This window comes from Arvicola amphibius, chromosome 5, assembly GCF_903992535.2.
Source record: "Arvicola amphibius chromosome 5, mArvAmp1.2, whole genome shotgun sequence".
Taxonomy (NCBI): Eukaryota; Metazoa; Chordata; class Mammalia; order Rodentia; family Cricetidae; genus Arvicola; species Arvicola amphibius.
Genome location: NC_052051.1, coordinates 108,701,396 through 108,720,341, shown reverse-complemented (window position 1 = coordinate 108,720,341; position 18,946 = coordinate 108,701,396). Strand labels below are relative to the sequence as shown.

The 18,946-nt window shown below is 37.2% G+C and overlaps 1 protein-coding gene across 1 annotated transcript; it reads left to right on the top strand.

Moving 5' to 3' along the window:
- The first annotated feature begins 11,408 nt into the window (after positions 1 to 11,408).
- Syt4 (synaptotagmin 4) lies at positions 11,409 to 18,141 on the top strand. The gene is made up of 4 exons (XM_038331862.1): positions 11,409 to 11,442; positions 14,205 to 15,019; positions 16,706 to 16,826; positions 17,834 to 18,141. Exons 1-4 carry the CDS (start codon positions 11,409 to 11,411, stop codon positions 18,139 to 18,141), a joined length of 1,278 nt encoding a protein of 425 aa, XP_038187790.1.
- The last annotated feature ends 805 nt before the right edge of the window (positions 18,142 to 18,946 follow it).

Below are 18,946 nucleotides of genomic sequence, written 5' to 3'. Positions count from 1 at the left end.
TTTTTATTAATCTGTGTATCTCCACATGGTTGTGGCTTACCGGGTAAAGTTCTGGCTTGTCTGTCCCCAGTGGTGGCTACATGGCATCTCTTGACTCCACCTTCTTTCTCCCATCATTCAGTTTAGTTTTCCCTGCCTTGCTATAGGCCAAAGCAGTTTCTTTACTCATTAACCAATAAAAGCAACACATAGACAGAAGGACTTCCCACACCAGACTACTAAATATTACATATATAATCAATCTAAATATACACTAAATTATATAGGCCTATTATTTAATACAAACTAGGTTATTATATAAGTATTTTCTAAATTATGTATATATTACTCTATTTAAAAATGTGATCATTCTTACTATTCTTACTTGTCTGTTCTCTTCTTTTTATTCCTCCCTTCTTATCTTCCTCTACCTCCTTCTTTAAGTCCATTTTCTACCTTATACCCAGCATTTTACCTCCATTCATGCCATTCCCCTCCCCCCCTCTCTCTTCTCTGCCTAGCCATTTTTTCCTATGTTCTTGCTATTCTCTCTCCATTTCTCTGATCATTTATGTTTTTTTTTAAAATTTCGTTTCCCAGGGTATTTATTTTGTATATTTGCAATAATTTGATTTCAGACAGCCCTTAACTTTTTACAGCTTCAGTAGATTTCATCAGCAGTCTGGGACACTATGCCTGCATATCAGATGGACTAAATATAGCCAAACCTTAATAGGTAAGTTGCATTTTATTAAAAATAATTTGATTTCAGTAAAAGTCAGGAGAGGTGAGGAACAAATGCAAAAGAGATGCCCCTTTTAGGCACCAAATGATTTCCAAAATGAAACTTTTCATTTCTTATGGTTTTGCCTCCTTCCCACAGAGATCTTTGAACTTCAGTTTTAATTCTCCTAGGACTGCTTGTGAGTCTTCCTTCCTTCCTTTCTTCCTTCCTTCCTTCCTTCCTTCCTTCCTTCCTTCCTTCCTTCCTTCCTTCCTTCCTTCCTTTCTTTCTCTTTCCTTCCTTCCTCCCTCCCTTCTCTTTCTCTTTCTTTTTTCAATTAATTTTTCCATTTATTTTACATCCAGACCACAGTTCGCCCTCCCTTCTTTCCTCCCATTCCCACCCCCGTCTTCCCTCTGCCTCATCCTCTACTCCTACTCACTTTCTGTTCAGAAGGGGGCAGGTCTCCCATGGGTGCCAACAAAGCACGGCCTATCAAGTTGGGGTAGGATAAGCTCCTCCGTTTGTATTAAACCTGGGCAAGGCAACCGAGTATGGGGAATCTCTGCTGCTTTCTAATGAGAGATACTGCGAAGAGATAATTAGAAGAATTTGGAGACTCTGGAGAGACAAGTGATTTCCATTTCTTTCTTAAGTTCCTGATGCAGAAAATAATACCTGGCTACATTTCCACATGTGAGTCTGTAAGATGCTTTTCTCCAGAGGAAAACCCAGACGGCTTTATCTGAAGGTGTTCTGTGAGCAACACTTTGCATTTGAGACGAAGGCTGAGTTTGGGAAAGGAACAAACTTTAAAAAAGCAGATGAACATAATTTTTTGAGGTGAGTACTATGAGGTAATAGATATTTGGAGGAAGTTCAGGTGAGTAACTAAAGGCACATTCTGGGCTCCTTCTGGAATATGGATGAGAATAAAAAGTTAGCATGCAGTTATGCTGCACATGGGTTTTTGGCTGATACCCAATGCAGATGAGGTCCAGCAATTATGAAGGTCAAGAGTCATTTTTGGATGGAGAAGAAACTTTAAGCAGTAAATACTGCCTCCAGCTCCACCTCTTCTCTGCTTTGCAATGATCTCTCCTCTTTAGTGCATTACTTAGGATTTCATTTATTTGGCCCATGTTCATCCCAGATTCAAAATGCCCTGTGTTTCCCATACCACCAAAGGGTCCTTCCATACCTCCAATTTTATTTATTCCAAAACATATGCCTTCCACTCCTATTCCTGAGAGCCCCAGGTTTCCCATTCCAATGCCTTTGTTCAGGTAGTCGGTCTCAATAGGCGTCCTCTGGGTCCTAACCCCATGCCAATACAACCAAGTTCATGGGGGAAGTTGCTGTGGTCATTCAGGAGGGAAAAAATATCTCCCTTTGCTAAGGTCCTCTCATCCATTTTGATATGCATTCATCTATCTATCAAACAGCAGCTGGTCATTAAACATATATCTGTATGTATGTATGTATGTATGTATGTATGTATCTATCTTGCACAGCTTCAATGGATTGTTTAAAAGTTACAGTTCTGATATTCATCTTCATATGGAAAAGTAAAAAACCCAGGATAGCCAAACAATCCTATATGATAAAAGAACTTCTAGATGCATCACAATCCCTGATTTCAAACTCTATTACAGAGCTACAGTACTGAAAACAGCCTGGTATTGGCATAAAAACAGACAGGAGGACCAATGGAACCGAATCAAAGACCCGTATACTAATCCACACACCTTCGAACACCTGATTTTTGACAAAGAAGCAAAAAATATCAAATGAAAAAAAGAAAACATAGTTAACAAATGGTGCTGGCATAAACTGGATATCAGCATGTAGAAGAATGAAAATAGACCCAAGAACATGAGACTAGATAGGTTATGGTCCTAGGGGAAAATCAAATACTACTGTTTTAAAGAAATGCAGGAGCAAAGCGACTTCTAATAACATTCGGTGATACTTGTAGATTAATGCTTTGCTCAGCTATCACCAGAGAAGCTTCCTCCTGCAGCGGATGGATACAACTACAGAGATCCACACCAATGTGCAGAAAGAAGATCAAAGAGAGAGATAAAAGACAGAGATGGACATATAGAATGACAGAGATGCACACACACACACACACACGAGGAGATAGATAGATAGATAGTGAGATAGAGAGATAAAGAGAGAGAGGGAGGGAGAGGGAGAAGGAGAGGGAAGAAGGATGCTTGGAACACACAGCTCTAAATTGATGTCTCCTGAGGAGGAGGAGGTGGAAAAAGTATACGAGTCATAGGGGTTGGAAAACACCAAAGACACAAGTCTTTCTAAACACATAATGATAGACATACAAATGAACTCGGAGAGACTGGCAGAATGCACAGGGCCTGCATGGGTCTCCGCCGGATGGAGTTCTAGAGCTGAGAGAACTGGACAGACTCCCTCATTCCTAACCCAGAAGCTAGCTCCAACTGATAACCACTTGCACATGAAAAATCAATTTTCTCTGGGTGAATATCAATGGGGAAGCAAGCTACTCTTAAGGCTAGGCTCCAGCTCTGGCTGTAGGTGGCTAACAGAAAATGAACTCAATGACATCTTTGAAGGTTCTTTGTCATGTAATGATGTGTCAAGGCCTTTTTTCTTTTTTCTTTTCTTTATAGGGTTTAGCATATGTATATATGTATGTGTACATATACATATATATTATGGCTTCCAGTTTTGTGTTTTTATGGGATTCTTGTGTGTGTATGTGTGTGTGTGTGTGAACATGTGTTTCTCATGGTTTTTCTTTGGTTCTTCTGTTGTTTGTTTTTTCCAATTTTGACTTTTTTATCTTATTTTATTTTACTATTCCTTAGATGCCTGCTTGCTTTCTAATCACAGACAGAAAGGATGTGGACTAGGACGGGAGAGTGGGAAGGGAAGTGGAGATGATCTCAGAGGAGTTGGAGGAAGGAAACCATAATCTGAATATATTGTCTGAAAAAAGCTATTTTAAATAAAAGAACAAATAAAGTGTTGATATTTTGTGTTTGTTGTGCATAATCGTTTGTTCCTGAAATTATAGTTGTATTTAAGAAGTGGTGACACATGTGCACATTGAAATACTGATCATACATAAAGGATAAAACCCCATCGTTAGGTTAAGTGAGATGAGGCAGACACTGGAAATAGACACCTCCTAGCATTGCACATGGAATGTACAAAGGCTCACCTGAAAGAACTTCAGGTAGACTGATCATTGCCAGGTCAGAGGCAAGCTCATCAATGGTTACTAAGTTTTTGTCCTAAACTAGTATACTTTCCAACCCCATTCTGAATACCTACCCTTTCCCCCCACAGATGAATATAAATGTCAGCCCTCATCAAAGAAGCTTCATTTTGCAGCAGTTAGAGATCACAGAAATACACAACTAGTTAAAACACAGGAGCAACTGAATGGGGGCTTCCCAACCCCAGCTGTTACATCTGCTACACAACATCCACCCCAAAGGATCAGGGAGCATTGCTGAAGAGGTGACAGAAAGGGAATCAGAGGACCAAGGTGGCATCTGGTAGTAACTTCTGTATATGGTAGGGAAGGTGTGCCCATGAAATTTCAATATGGTCACCTAAACAAGACCTTCACAGTAACACCAGTTGACACACCAGTGTGGATGATGGAAATCTCACAAGGCCCCACTCTTAGTTGAAGAGCTATGGGGAAGTGATGGCTGTTGAGAGAGGGTCTTATCCAGGGTGGAGACCCCTAGTATTCAATCCAAAATATTAGCATTCAGGCATTATGCTGGCCTACCCCTTGGGGACCTGGCAAGTTGTTTATCCCTGCACGCATGGGCTTGCCAGTAGTCAGGTAGTACTCTGGCCTGCACAGATCCTGAAAATGTCATCATTGGCTACATAGCCGTGTCCCCTCATAAGAAGCGGTCCCTGCCTGCCTCGTGTCTTCTCTTCTGCGGCTCTACTCTCCAGAGGCCATTACCCTCCCCCATAAAGCTCTCCACATGACCTCTGTCACATGAGGTGCGTCTCTCTTTCCTGTCGTTTTAAAATTATAACACAAAGTGTTCAGCATTAAACATGTACACATATGAGCAACAATAAATGAACTCAGCAAGTTTTATTCACACACACACACACACACACACACACACACACACACGGTGTCAACAATTTGACAGGAAGTAGAAGACACGGAAGGAAGTGGAGGGGAAAAGAGTGAGTGGTAAAATGTAAATATAAAACTCATGTATGAAATTCTTAAAAAATTAAAAAAAGAGTAAGAATCTCGTGTTCACTTGAAAAACAGAGTAGCTATAAATGTTAATAATATACTATGTATTTTCAAACACCGAAGATAGGAGTTTAAATGATTTCACCATAAATAAATGCTAAATGTTTGGAGAGAGAGAGAGATGTTTGAAATGATTTAAACATTTCACAAAGTAAACACATATAGAAATGTCACATGATATCACATAAATATGTATGATTCCTATGCATTTGTGTCTCAGTTAAAATAAAGTTAATATAAAGAAGGAAAAAACTAATTTTGTTTCTTAGGCATAATATTTTATAAGATAAAATCATGTTGGAAATTTATATAGTATCTTGTTTTTTTTTTCCAATGACAGAATCCTTGAGAAATCTATTTGCTCATGTGGGAAAGACAATTTTGTTTTGCCTTTAGCTGTTTGTTATCACAAAAGACGCTGTCATCGGCACTGTCGTCTGAACTACCTCTTGGGACAGCATAGGAACATCTTCGGGGTGTCTGTGACATGTGAAGGGCTTGTCGGTTCAGCAGGATACACATGTGATCCTTTGCTTCTCCCGTTGTGTTCTAACCTGCAACCTCTGAAAGTCACTCAGCTTTGATTTTAGAGCCATTTCTTATGATACTCTTTAGGAATATTTTCTCTAAGTTACCATCGTACTTTATATATATCTGAATAATCTTCACTGTTCCTTAAGTGTTTTCATGCTTTAAAAATTATTTTGTGTTTATGTTTTAAAAGCAAGACCCAGGCCATGCATCAGCCTTTCTAGAATCACCATGCAACTCAGAAATGGAAGGAATAATGCCTCTATTCAGTTTATATATTTTTGTTTGGTTTTCTTCAGTACACCCCACAACTTTGATTTATGAAATAGATGGTAAGTCATTTAAAACATAAGTTTACAAGCTGTTGGACTCTTAGTTTTGGTAAATGTTTTCTAAAACAAATTCAATGTTTTCTTCCTTTTGATGCATTCTTAATTTCCTATCTCAATTTATCTGAATATTTTAATAAATATTTATTCATTATATGCAATATATATTGCATATACAATATATATCATTGTATTTCAGATATTTTCATGTATATTTTGCTTTAAGTAGAATATATTAAAATTGTACTTTTTTAACCCACTATGAGCTTTATGTTAAAAGTGAATTCTTACTAACTGGAGTTTTGTAAAATTTTATGATTCTTACATTTTCCTTAATTTGTTTGGGTTTTCTTTCTGGTGTTATCATTATTAACATGTAACTTTATTCTTTATTCTTGTTTTTTGTTCATCATGTAAATTTTATACTAGAACATAACTATCCCCCAGTGACTATTGGGCATTAGTCCCTCCTGACATTCCCCATGTTTGCCTTTACCATGTGAAAATAGCTATTATTAAATAATAAAGCATCTGTTGAATCTCCACTGTTTAAGATAGAAAAGTTGGTATGCATCTACTTTCCCTATACTCCCCAACATCCATATACAATATCCCAACATTTTATTGTTATAGTAGCATAAGAAAATCTCATTTATGATCAGAGTTGGAAAAGGGAATATGGGCATCTCAAGGAGCTAGAAGGAAGCCCTTCCAAGGTGTCCCGAAAGAAGAAAACTTGTAAAGATTTCTAAGCCAAATTCTTATTGAGATGGCAACATCTACAAATTGAAGAAGTTCATTTGGGCACACCTTCAAGATGAGTTATAGATTCTGGTTTCTGGTACTCACCAGAACCTCCCTCCCGGGATATATAGGAGCTGCCAGAGTCATGGAGATCCTGTTGGTATTGTTCCACAGGAGCCAAACTTGTGACTTATTGTGATGAACACTGGCTAGTAAAGCCAGTTGGGTGAAAGAGTATACTATGTTATACACTGCTCCCAATGCCACCAGGACAAATGAAGAGGTGTTGGAAAGGCAGAAAAGAAAGAGAAATGAAGGGTTTTGTTCTTATTTTTTGTTTCCTTGTTTTATTTTGCTCTGGTTTGATTTTATTTTTTAGTTTCTCTTTTGGGGGTGCTGTGGAGGTGAGGGGAGGATATGGGGAGACCATGAGGTGAGCAGAATTAGGGTGCATAATGTGAAATTCCCAAAGAATCAATCAAGAATTTATATTTAAAAACTTCCAAATAAAAAAAGGTGAGTTGTAGTCCTGGGGAAAATTGTGTATTTGTATAGTGAAAGCATGAATTATCTTATGTGGAATTAAGGGTATAAAAATCAAACATGTGCCAAGATGGCTTAGAAGACTAAGTAGGAAAGGAAATAATTTTTCTTAGAATGGAAAATGCAAAATCAGTTTTCACAAGTCAGAAATTAGACAAGTCCACTTCTGCACTTTATTCAATCTAATGGTTGAGTTCTTAGATGGCTATTAAGGCAACAGAAAGAAAAAGGATGTAAATTAAAAATAATTACTACCCTCTGGTAATTATATGATCCTGTATGTAAAGACCTTAAAGACTACCTTAAATAACTCATAGTTCTGGTAAACATTTTTAGAAAACTAATAAGATAAAAAACAGTATTAAAAACAGTTGCTGTTCTATATAACCATAAGTAACATGCTTAGAGAAAATCCTGTTCACAGTAGAAGAAAAATGGAAATAATAATAACCATGAAAGTAAAAGGTCTATGTGGTAGGAATTTTAACAGTGGGGAAAGAATTTGATGAAAACACCAGGTGATAGGAAGATCGCTCATGTTTCTGGGGTGTAAGAGCTAATGTAGTAGCAATGGCTACATTAATGAAAATGATCTAAAGATAAATGCAATTTAAAGCAGCATTCTGTCTTTCCTACTTTCCTTTGACTTTGAAGAGACAAGACGACCACGACAGCTTGTAAAGGAGCTAATTTAACTGGAGGGTGAGTCGGTGAGCACCAATGGCGGGGAGCATGGTAGCAGGCAGGCATGGACTGAAGCAGCAACTAAGATCTTACATCCTGATTTGCAAGTAGGAGCGAGAGAGAGAGAGAGAGAGAGAGAGAGAGAGAGAGAGAGAGAGAGAGAGAGAGAGAGAGAGAGAGACTGGCCTGGCCAACGCCCACCACCAGTGACACACCTATTCTTGCAAGGCCATACCTCCTAATCCTTCCCCAAACAGTTTTACCCAAGGGACCAAACATCCAAACTAATAAACCTGCCAAGACCATTTTATTAAAACCACCACACGTTCCAACTTTTTTTTACAGGAATAAAAAAGTATTTCTTAAGTTAATATGAAAGCACCAAAGATCTAGTATAGCTAAAGACATCTTGAGGAAAAATAACAATGCTAGGTGTATCACAATAGTTGATATCAAGTTATATTATGAGATGGAGTTTCATATGGAGTTTTAGCAGCAGAAACTTTTTGGCACAAGATCCTAGAGAATAGAACAGATACCTATGCAACTATAGACATCTGTTCCAATACAGTGGCTAAAAAAGAATATACATTGGAGAAAAGAAGCCTCTTCAACAAATGACAATACTGTTCGTTCATTAACACTTCATATAAAAATGAAAGTAGAATTCTATTTTATTCATCTTGTGCAAAAGTCAATTAAAAATGGATCAAAAATCTTAATGTAAAAGTTAACTCTTTGAAACTCCAACAGGAAATCATAAAGAAATTTTGGTAGCAAAAATGGATAAATAGAATCAGGTATGTGTGTAATCTAAAACCTTCCCATTTGTGTCAGTGCCAATCTTTTTTATTACAATGACTTGGAACATTGCTACAAGAATTCATTTTCTATATCCAGATATTCAGTCCACTCCAAATACCAGAAAAATGTGTTTGCATCCCCCAAACATACTGAGGAGCAGTTTAACAATTCACAAACTTTTAAAGTTTCCCCGTGATTAACAGAATTATATTAGTATATCAACAAATATCATTTTTAAAATAAGGGAATGCCAAAATCATAAAGTATATATAATAAACTATGGACTTTACCAATCAGATTACAAACTAAATTAAATTAAATTAACTGAATGACTAAAACAGAATAAAAAAATCAATCAGAGAATTATCAATTAAATTTACCTGGGTTTTTTAAAATACTAAGTAGAATTCAAGGATTTTGCTAATTATTTCTGAGTATAGTATGTGAAGACATTTGCAATGAAAGAAACACACTGAAGTAAACACAGTTGCTGGGGCAGAACCTTCTGCTTCTCAGGATTGAAATTGTTTGAGGCTGTGTGTTTTGGGTGGTAAAAGGGTGGTTACCTAGCAACAACCCCTCCTCCCTTGTCTGTACTGCAAGAAGCAGTTTGGCATGTCAGTAAATTGATTACTAGTTTGCTAGATCTGAAAGAACAATGCAATAATGTGGTAGGGCGTAATTCTCAATCATAAGAAACTTACAGGTTTTTCTCTGTGGATTCCACTCTTTATCTGATGCTGCTTGAAGCTTGTCTGGCGATTGTATAAATACTGAAGTGATATTCAGCAAATGAAAAAGAAACTTCAGAGCTTGATTAATTGCATTTATTTTCAGTTTGCTTTTGAAGCAAGCAGTGAAATAGTTACAATACCATCAGCTCTGGGCAAATGGTCATCTTATCTTATTGAACTCTCTGAAATAAGGAGGCACACAATGGGTTGGGTTTTGGAGAAATGCACATTAAAGAGTCTAGACAGGTTTTATACACCCTTTTTACCATCTGAAGGTATAGTTAATGAGGCATTAATTTTTATATAACACACACAGAATATACTTCTGTTTATAACAGACGAGCTTAACCATATGTTACAATAACTTAGATGGGAAGCATATACTTTAATACAATTTACATCATATAATCAGATTACTTTGAAATGCATCACGAATGAGCACCACTGTCATCTCACGGAGCGATTCCACTGGTGCAAGCACAGGGCTGAGAAGGCAGGAACTGCAAATGATCACACTGTTTAGGACCCCACCGCAGACACTGCCATGGGAAAATTACAGGCAACAACTTAGTTTCTGTGTTTTCATAGCACGAGCATGTAAGGTTTTAAAAACCGTCTATTCAAAGAATGTCACAGTGCCAAGTGTGTGGGAGCTGGTGGAAAGGGAAAGAAAAGAGGCTCTGGCTGAGGAAATTTTCCATGATGCAGAGGGCTGAAACCAATGTCTCCCCAGATACAAGGCTCATGCTCGGGGCAGCTGTTTGCCAGAACGCAGACACCTGTCTCGTGTGCAGTTTTCTGAGACATCCTCGTCTCTCATCTTACTTCAACACAGCACATACTGAAATCCATTTGTTTATTGAATTTCAGAGCAAAGGACATTGTGTGTATCTGTGAAACATTAGTTAATAGGTGCAAGTCACAGCTGTGTGTTTCTTCTTTATAAATCTGCTCAGTGTCTTAAAGAGTAATACCATTCAGATTCAAATTAATTGAAATATGATAGCATATTTTTCCAGATCTTCATTTCAAAGAATAGCATTCCTTTGAAAGTACCTGGTAGTAATTTTATTTCAGTAGTTGGTCCAATTCTTGTAATTTGTCTGCAGAAACCTATTAGAGGCTAGGGTCTTTGACTGTAAATATGACCATATCAGCAGTGTCAAAACATTAAAAGTCATATCTAAGAACAAATTTAGCACAATCAGAATTAATTCCAACTGTTCCCAAGAATTTTGATTGTTCAAATGTCAGATATTAAGAGGAAAATAGCGGACAGACCAGAAAAACAGGAACATCAAACAAATGCTTAGGCTGTAAATTGTTTAAATATAAGGGATAGTAGAGGGACCATAGCTATTTTTAATATATCAATTTTTGGTGGATTACCCCGAAATGTGATAAGTATGGCATGCATTCAATTGTTCACAGAATATTTTAGGAAACAAGAATGCATCTTACAATGGATATTTGATATGGACATTTTCCTCTCCTTACTGTTTATTTCTTTTATGAATTATGATATTCTGATAACTAGGAAACATTTATTTTAATGTCTGTAGATGATCAGGAGAATTTTGGATTAAAAACTGTCAAGGATACGTTTTAGGACGTCTCTCCGCGTGTCTCTGAGCCTAACAGAATAGCATAGTTAATATCTAGTAGCCCAACAGTTAAAATAATTGGTGAGTGTGCGCTGAATCCTCAAGAGGGGAGGGAGGGTGCTAGGAGGAGGGCGAGGAGGAGCGGCTGAAGGGAGAAGGGGGAGGGCAGGTGCTGATTTCAGCCCTGTAGCGTCAGGATTGCGTCAATTCGTGTTTCTGCCACGTCTGGAGTCTCGGGGACAAGCTTTTCAGAAGAGCCAAAACAGGAACAGGGCAGGGTGGCACACTGCCGATAGAAAGCGCGGACCTTCCTCCAGCCCCTCCCGCTGCAGGTGCCGGTCCGTGGATTGGGCTGTTTCCTCGGGAAGCCTTGTTCCAGGGTCTTTCCAGGTGAATCTGTCTGGAGTTCTTTCAGCACCTCGGACAGAGCACGCAGAAAACATGGCTCCTATCACTACCAGCCGCGTGGAATTCGGTGAGCAAGTTGCTGAACTTGGGGCTGTGGCTGGGCTCAGGGCTGTGCTGTGCTTTCCTCTCCTCTGGATGTTGAATATGTATGTTTTCAAGTAGCTAATTTGAAAGGAAGACGAGAACAGCAGATGGTTAATTGTGGCTTACTTCCTTTTCTCGGTATCTTTCTCCTTAACATCGCCTTCTGTGATTTCACCTTCCAGAAGTTCCCGATTGTTCATTGAGCTCTGTAAGCCTGAGCTGAGGAAAGACAAGGACATCTGTTGTTAGAACGCTACTTCAGTTATTTTCTGGATGATTTTTATTTGTGTGTAAATCTTTTAAGGAAAGACACACACGCCTTTGGTTACATAAGAGTTCGGTGTGACATAAAATAACTTGTATGTTGAGGATTTGAGATGAGTATTTTATTATGCTGTCATAATTTTCTTGGCTATGTTTTCTTGTATCCCTTAAGTATGTTGCTAATTACAGACAGAATTCTGTGATAGTATAGTTCTGGGGACTTTGAAATCAAACCGGCTTTGGCCTGCTTAATGTCCCTGGTTGAGCTTTCTGGAGTCCAGAGCTGTACAGTTAAGTAAAAGCTTCTCAAAACTTGGATTAGAGATCCTGCTTTCTGGATTGCTTTTCCTGTTCATATTCCAAAAATTTGTCACTAAGGTATCCTTGTCTGCTTCGGTAAATAAACTAGACGTGCCTTTTAGAAAATCAATTAACATGTCTAGTTCCAATTATATTCTAATGGGAAAAGACCAGGGTTTTCATCTATAAGTATTTTTTAATTAAAGGATGGAGACATCTTTGAATAGTATCTCTAGATATATCATAATTGTGATTAAAATGACTAGTATGGCATAATCTCTGCTCTCAAAAACTAAGTACAGTATCAGTAGTTACATTAGCAGAACGTGAGTCCATGTTTTGAATATTAGAGATAATAAAATATGCACAAATGATTTTCTCAGCTTTTTATCATTGGATTTGTGTGTGTGTGTGTGTGTGTGTGTGTGTGCGTGTGTGTGATACACTCAGTTCTTGATGTGAAATCAGAAATTTTCTCATAGTGAGGCATCTTCAGAGGCTATCTTTGTGAACGTATGTTCATGCTCACTTGTCTGTCTACTTAGAAAATATTGATTTCAACTGCTTTTATTGTTCTTCTTATATTGGTTGAAGCATTTCTTAGTTCCTGAGCTTGTGTTTGCTGCCTTGCCCTGAGTTATTAGGTTGTGTGGGTGTGTGTGGGGGTGCACAAAGATTTGAAGAGAAGGGAAGAAGCTGATACTGCTTAGCTGATTAACTCTTCCTCCTCTTTTTCTTTGGTAACATTCACTTTTTTTTCTGATTTAGGAGATTCGCAGCTTTACTTTTTTTTTTCAATTTAGTCATACAAATAAATTATAGAATTTTTATTGCTGCCTTAGTTTTAAACCTCACATATTTGATTTCCTTTGAGTTCATTTTTATGATTATGAAGTAAATGGACAGAATATTTAGAAGATGGAGAAGGGATATAAGGAAGATTAGTCTTCTTGGTCTTAAAAAGTGTTAACCCTTTTTGGGCTGGGCTGTTTATGTTTAGTATTCACTATTTAAAATAAAACATGGATAAAATAGAGCTAAATGCGCACAACATGTTATATTCACTTTATGCAAACGTTTACTCTTTAGATGTGGTAGTACAGCTATTAAGCAGTTGTTAGCAGAGTCTGCTTACATATGAAATGATATATGCTTCATGCACGATCACTGTTGGAATGTCACTTGATGTCAATGATTTAATGTTTGCAAAGTTAAGAAAACAATGCCACTTTCAATTTTATCACCTTTTCCCATATATAAATAGACAAAAGTTGCCTGTACTCACATTTCACCCACATTTTGGGAGTGACTATGGATTTATGACCATTATTTTCTTTTAACCCACATAAATTACTTTGTGCTTTTGATAATCCAGGGCTTGAAGAATTTTAAGCTCATATTTACAAAAGGATTACAATTATATACTATTATCAAACTATTGTTTTTCTTTTACTATTTTCTCCTTATTAATAGATATTTATCTCCATATCACATTCCACAATTAGAATAAAAAATTAATGGGTTTGTAACAATAACTAATGACTAGCATGTTTTTTCCCATAATTTTTTAGTTGTGTAGATTACTGTCTTTAGGTATTCTTTTTTGTGCTTGAGTCCTGGGTGAATAGAGATGTATTAAAAGGACAGAGTTCCCCAATATTTGTTGGTTATATATGTATATAAATGTGTATATATATTTATAATTAGTAGATGGTTGCTTTTAAAAAACCTCAAAATGTCAATGAAAAATAATAAAAATAGTACTTCCTCATATTGACTCATGATATCTGAGTAAAACAAAGTTAGATGAGAATATTAAATATGATCCCATATTTGTTCCAGATACACTTTCATTTACTTATGACTCATGATATTTGAGTAAAACAGTTAGATGAGAATATTAAATATGACCCCATATTTGTTCCAGATACACTTTCATTTATTTATAAAAATCTACTGAAGTAAGGAGTTTCAAATCATAATGTATCTCCTGTGTGTCACACAGGGCTATGTTTAGATCTCACGTTAGTGGGAAACATTACTATTACTCACACCCAGAACTGTGGGGAAGTAACTCAGTCTTCTCCACTTATAGCTAGTGCTCTATTATGTTCTTCCTATATAGTCTTCCATTTCTACTCTGATCATTTAATGTACGTCATTGGCCATTTGGTTTTACAGATGAAATTCCCACAGTCGTGGGGATCTTCAGTGCATTTGGTCTGGTCTTCACTGTCTCTCTCTTCGCTTGGATTTGCTGCCAAAGAAGATCATCTAAGTCCAATAAGACCCCTCCGTACAAGTTCGTGCATGTGCTCAAAGGAGTTGATATCTACCCTGAAAACCTAAGCAGCAAGAAGAAGTTTGGAGGAGAGGACAAAAATGAAGCCAAGAATAAGTCAGCTGTGCCAAAAGTTTCACTGCATCTTGATCTGGAGAAGCGGGATCTCAACGGCAATTTCCCCAAAACCAATCTCAAAGCTGGCAGCCCTCCTGATCTAGAGAATGTGACCCCAAAGCTCTTCACGGAGAGAGAAAAGGAGGCTGTTTCCCCCGAGAGCTTGAAGTCCAGTACCTCCCTCACTTCAGAAGAGAAACAAGAGAAGCTGGGGACACTCTTCTTGTCTCTAGAGTACAACTTTGAGAAGAAAGCGTTTGTGGTGAACATCAAGGAAGCCCAGGGCTTACCAGCCATGGATGAGCAATCCATGACCTCTGACCCATACATCAAAATGACAATCTTACCAGAGAAGAAGCATAAAGTGAAGACCAGAGTGCTGAGGAAGACCCTGGACCCTGTGTTTGATGAAACCTTCACATTCTATGGGGTTCCCTACCCCCACATCCAGGAGCTGTCCTTGCACTTCACCGTTCTGAGTTTTGACAGGTTTTCCAGAGATGACATCATTGGAGAAGTCCTGATCCCTCTCTCAGGGATTGAATTATCAGGTGGAAAAATGTTAATGAATAGAGAGATCATTAAGAGAAATGCTAAGGTAATCGTTTAAGCATTTAAGTATTTATAAGGAATCTTTAGCATAAGTTTTTAAAAATATCTGTGGTGCTTTCATTCAGATGATGAGCTGGTACACATTATCCTTAATTACTGTAGGTGACAGCAAACAGAGCGCAAGAGAACAGAGCAGGCAAAGGAAATTGAATACACAACTGAAATGCTCAAGGAATCTTAATGATACAAAACAAGAGGCCACACTTTATGATATTTATACATCATTCATGTAAAAAGGCATTTTTACTTTCTATTAAAATATTTTGCAAAAGACTGCTACTTTAAAATTCATATTTTCACCTCTTACCACAGGTTATCAAAAGTAAAATAAAAATGAAAGCAATTTACTCTCAGGATGTGGAATTTGAATGAAATTACTTTTGAAAAAGAGGTCGTCCTGTTATGTTGTGTTATGTCCATTCTCCTGCTACATAAAGGAAGTGAATTACTCTGCCTTCCTACTTGTACCTCTTTGACAATTCTTGGGTGATTAGAAAATGATATGACATCAATTTAGCACATAGAACCCTTTTCTGTTTTAAATATATAGTGTCGTTGATCCTAATAGTGGCATTTTGGAATAATTTGTTCTCTCAATACCATAATTTAAGAAAAACAACAGTCATATTACTTATGTTTTTTAAAATCACGTTTTAGAGTTAAAAATATCTTTAGAATACTTTGTAGCCATCTTTCTGTCTTCTCCACCCTGGCAACAGTGAGACCTCAGGTCCAGAGGGCTGCGTGGTTTGTCTGAGGCAGCTAACTGGTCGGGCCCTTTAGTGTCAGAGAACTCCCTGGATCTTCGCTGTTTTCTTTACCACTCTCTTTGCTGTTCCTTTTTGTACAGTTGCTTAGTTTGAGGTGGTCTTCCTCAACTGCAAGTTTATAGCTATATATTATTTTTTGGCATGTTTTTCTCTTTAGCTGTTCTTAATTATAAGCAAGTCCCATGTTACTGTTTTGTTAGTTTTAGTTAAAGCTTGTATTTTGTGTCCTTAGTTGTCTTAGCTAATGTCTTTAATGTAAAATAAAATATAAACACCTTGCAATGAAGGAATCCATGTTACTGTCCAAAAGCAAGTTATAAAACTTGAGCCAATTCTTTCCAATACTTAAATTCATTTATTTTCTCTTTAGATTGAGGAAGTACTTTGGCTATGTAGGACAAGAATTCTACGATCCTGGTCCAGAATAGTGGCTGGATGCAGAATATGTCTTCTTTGGCTTGAATTCAAATGCTAATAATATCAATAATGAAGAATTTAAACAAAAATCAAATATCAGCCTTGTGATCCTACACATATCGGCTGACAGTATTATGTATTCTATTACTAGCAATAACTTAAAAGATTAAATATATCTTTAAATAGCAAAAACTAAAGAAAAAAATCCTCTTGGGAATTAATTATAAAAACCCTTCAAAACATGGGTGTGGTCAAATCCTTGGAAATTTTAGTATTAGGTAGTACCAAAAACAACCACAAGATGGCAGGCAATGGTTTTAGTCATCCTAGGGCCAAGCGTTTCTCAGATTCTCTGCCTTGCTAAAATAAAAGTAAATAGGAACACGGCATTAAAATAACAAAGGTATTATGTTGCTGTATGTTTTGTGATGAGGGCACAAAAGCTCAACACGAGTACTACGTCTGCTGTGTTTGTCTTTGTTTAGAAGTCTTCCGGACGGGGCGAGCTTCTGGTCTCTCTATGCTATCAGTCCACCACAAACACGCTCACCGTGGTAGTCTTAAAAGCCCGGCACCTGCCGAAGTCTGATGTGTCCGGACTTTCAGGTGAGAACGCTTCTGAAATCCCAGAGTTCCGTCTATATATGGCTTATGTATTGTCAACTAACACTGGACTCTGGTTTGGTCAGTCTCAGTCATGAGTACTGGGATTGCTGAGTTTTGTGGGAAAAATTTATGAGTCAATTCTGCTAGCAATACAGAGAAAGTCATGCCTGTGAGACAAAGTTAGTGGAGGAGGGAACATCTGAGTGGATGACTTAAAGCAAGGACAATGGAAGAGGAAGGATGCAGCCTGACATTGTTCAGAAAGAGTTCTGAACTTTTGCATTTCAAAAGACTTACTCATTCACATTCTTTGGTGAGCTCATTAGTTTTCTAATAATACATAGGCTTTAGGAATAAAATTTTAGTTTTGAATAACTGAAAAACAAAATATTTGTTGTAGACTATTAGGAAGAAAATGAGCCAAGTTACAGGTTAAAATGATCTTAATTAAATCCTTTATCCTTCCATTTCTTAGTAGAGTATCCTCTTTATATTTCTTAAACACGATAGAAATTAGGCATAATAATACTTGAAGGGCGTTTTCAAAACTATAAATGTATATTTTAATAAAGAATCACTGAGTGATATTGTTATTATTATTTGATTGTTGAAATTGAGGACAAGTTCTTAAAACTTGAGATCATGAGGATAAATAATGTGTATACTGCAATCAAAAATAATATAATTATGTGATATAGAAAGTTACATGATCCTGAACCCATTTTACTAAGAACGTCACAGGTGAGATCAACTCTCGTAAACTAAAAGCAAATCCCGAAAATGGCTAACCACCTGTAGAAAAGCTAAAGAGGACATGACCTGGTTTCAAATCCCTGTTCAACAACAAAAGCAGTCCTCACCAGGAGACAGACTCACCAAGAGTATAAAATCAGCAAGCTCAGACACTGCCTTCATCTTGGTTTCTGGGTTAGGCAATATGCAGCATTCTCTTTCCTTCCCCTTTCTGCTAAGACCGTTGACAATTTAACACTTGTATGTCATTGCAGATCCCTACGTCAAAGTGAACCTGTACCACGCCAAAAAGAGGATCTCTAAAAAGAAGACTCACGTTAAAAAATGTACTCCCAATGCAGTGTTCAACGAACTGTTTGTCTTTGATATTCCTTGTGAGAGTCTTGAAGAAATAAGTGTTGAATTTTTAGTTTTGGATTCAGAAAGGGGATCCCGAAATGAGGTGATTGGGCGGTTGGTCCTGGGTGCCACAGCAGAAGGAAGCAGTGGGGGGCACTGGAAGGAGATCTGTGACTTTCCTAGGAGACAGATTGCTAAGTGGCACATGCTCTGTGATGGGTAGTTTCCTGGCCGTGAGCCGGAGCTTAAAGGCTTTTGCTAGGCAAGAAGAAAGTTTCTTTCTTATTCATGATTATAAGCTTGTGGCACAGCAAGCTACTTTATTATTTGTTTATTTATTATTAATTAATTAATTTAGGTTAGAAGTGGATTAAAGTAGTAGACCAGAAAACAGTTGTAAATGTGTATCTTGATAATTTCCTCCTTTATTAGAGGTGTTGACTAAATTTTCATAAGATACTCAATTTCCCTCTGTCTGGTCTTAAGCGGGCCAACCAAGTCTGTTATGAGTACTCTAGCTTAATCTCAAGTCACAGGTAGGTGTGTGTTGTAGATGATAATGTCACTTTTGCCTTGGTAGTGGAAGTCCAGGTAATTGTTAAGAGTTCAAAGTGAAAACTCACACCTTTTTGTATGAAAATTAACCCATGTTTCTTCAGGTTGGGGAGAAAAGGTTTTATTTCAATCCAAAGATATTACAGAAATGTCCTCAAGTCTGTTTTCTAGTTTATTTCGTGTACAAATAGTTGTCCTATATATCAAAGATATGCTGTCATTTCCATTTGGTTTGTAATTATTTGATACAATCTCATCATAAAAGGGGTAGGTAACTTAGGTTCATTTTACAAAGACAGCAAACAAGTTGAGAAATTATTTAATTAAAGGGCTGAATTGAAGAACACTGTGGTTGCAATGAGATTTTTTTTCCCTAAGATCACATGTGAGTCATATAAAATGTAACTTCACATAAGAACCATGGTCTTGAATTATTCACTGCCCATAACAAGCCTCAGTGTGGCCTAAGATAC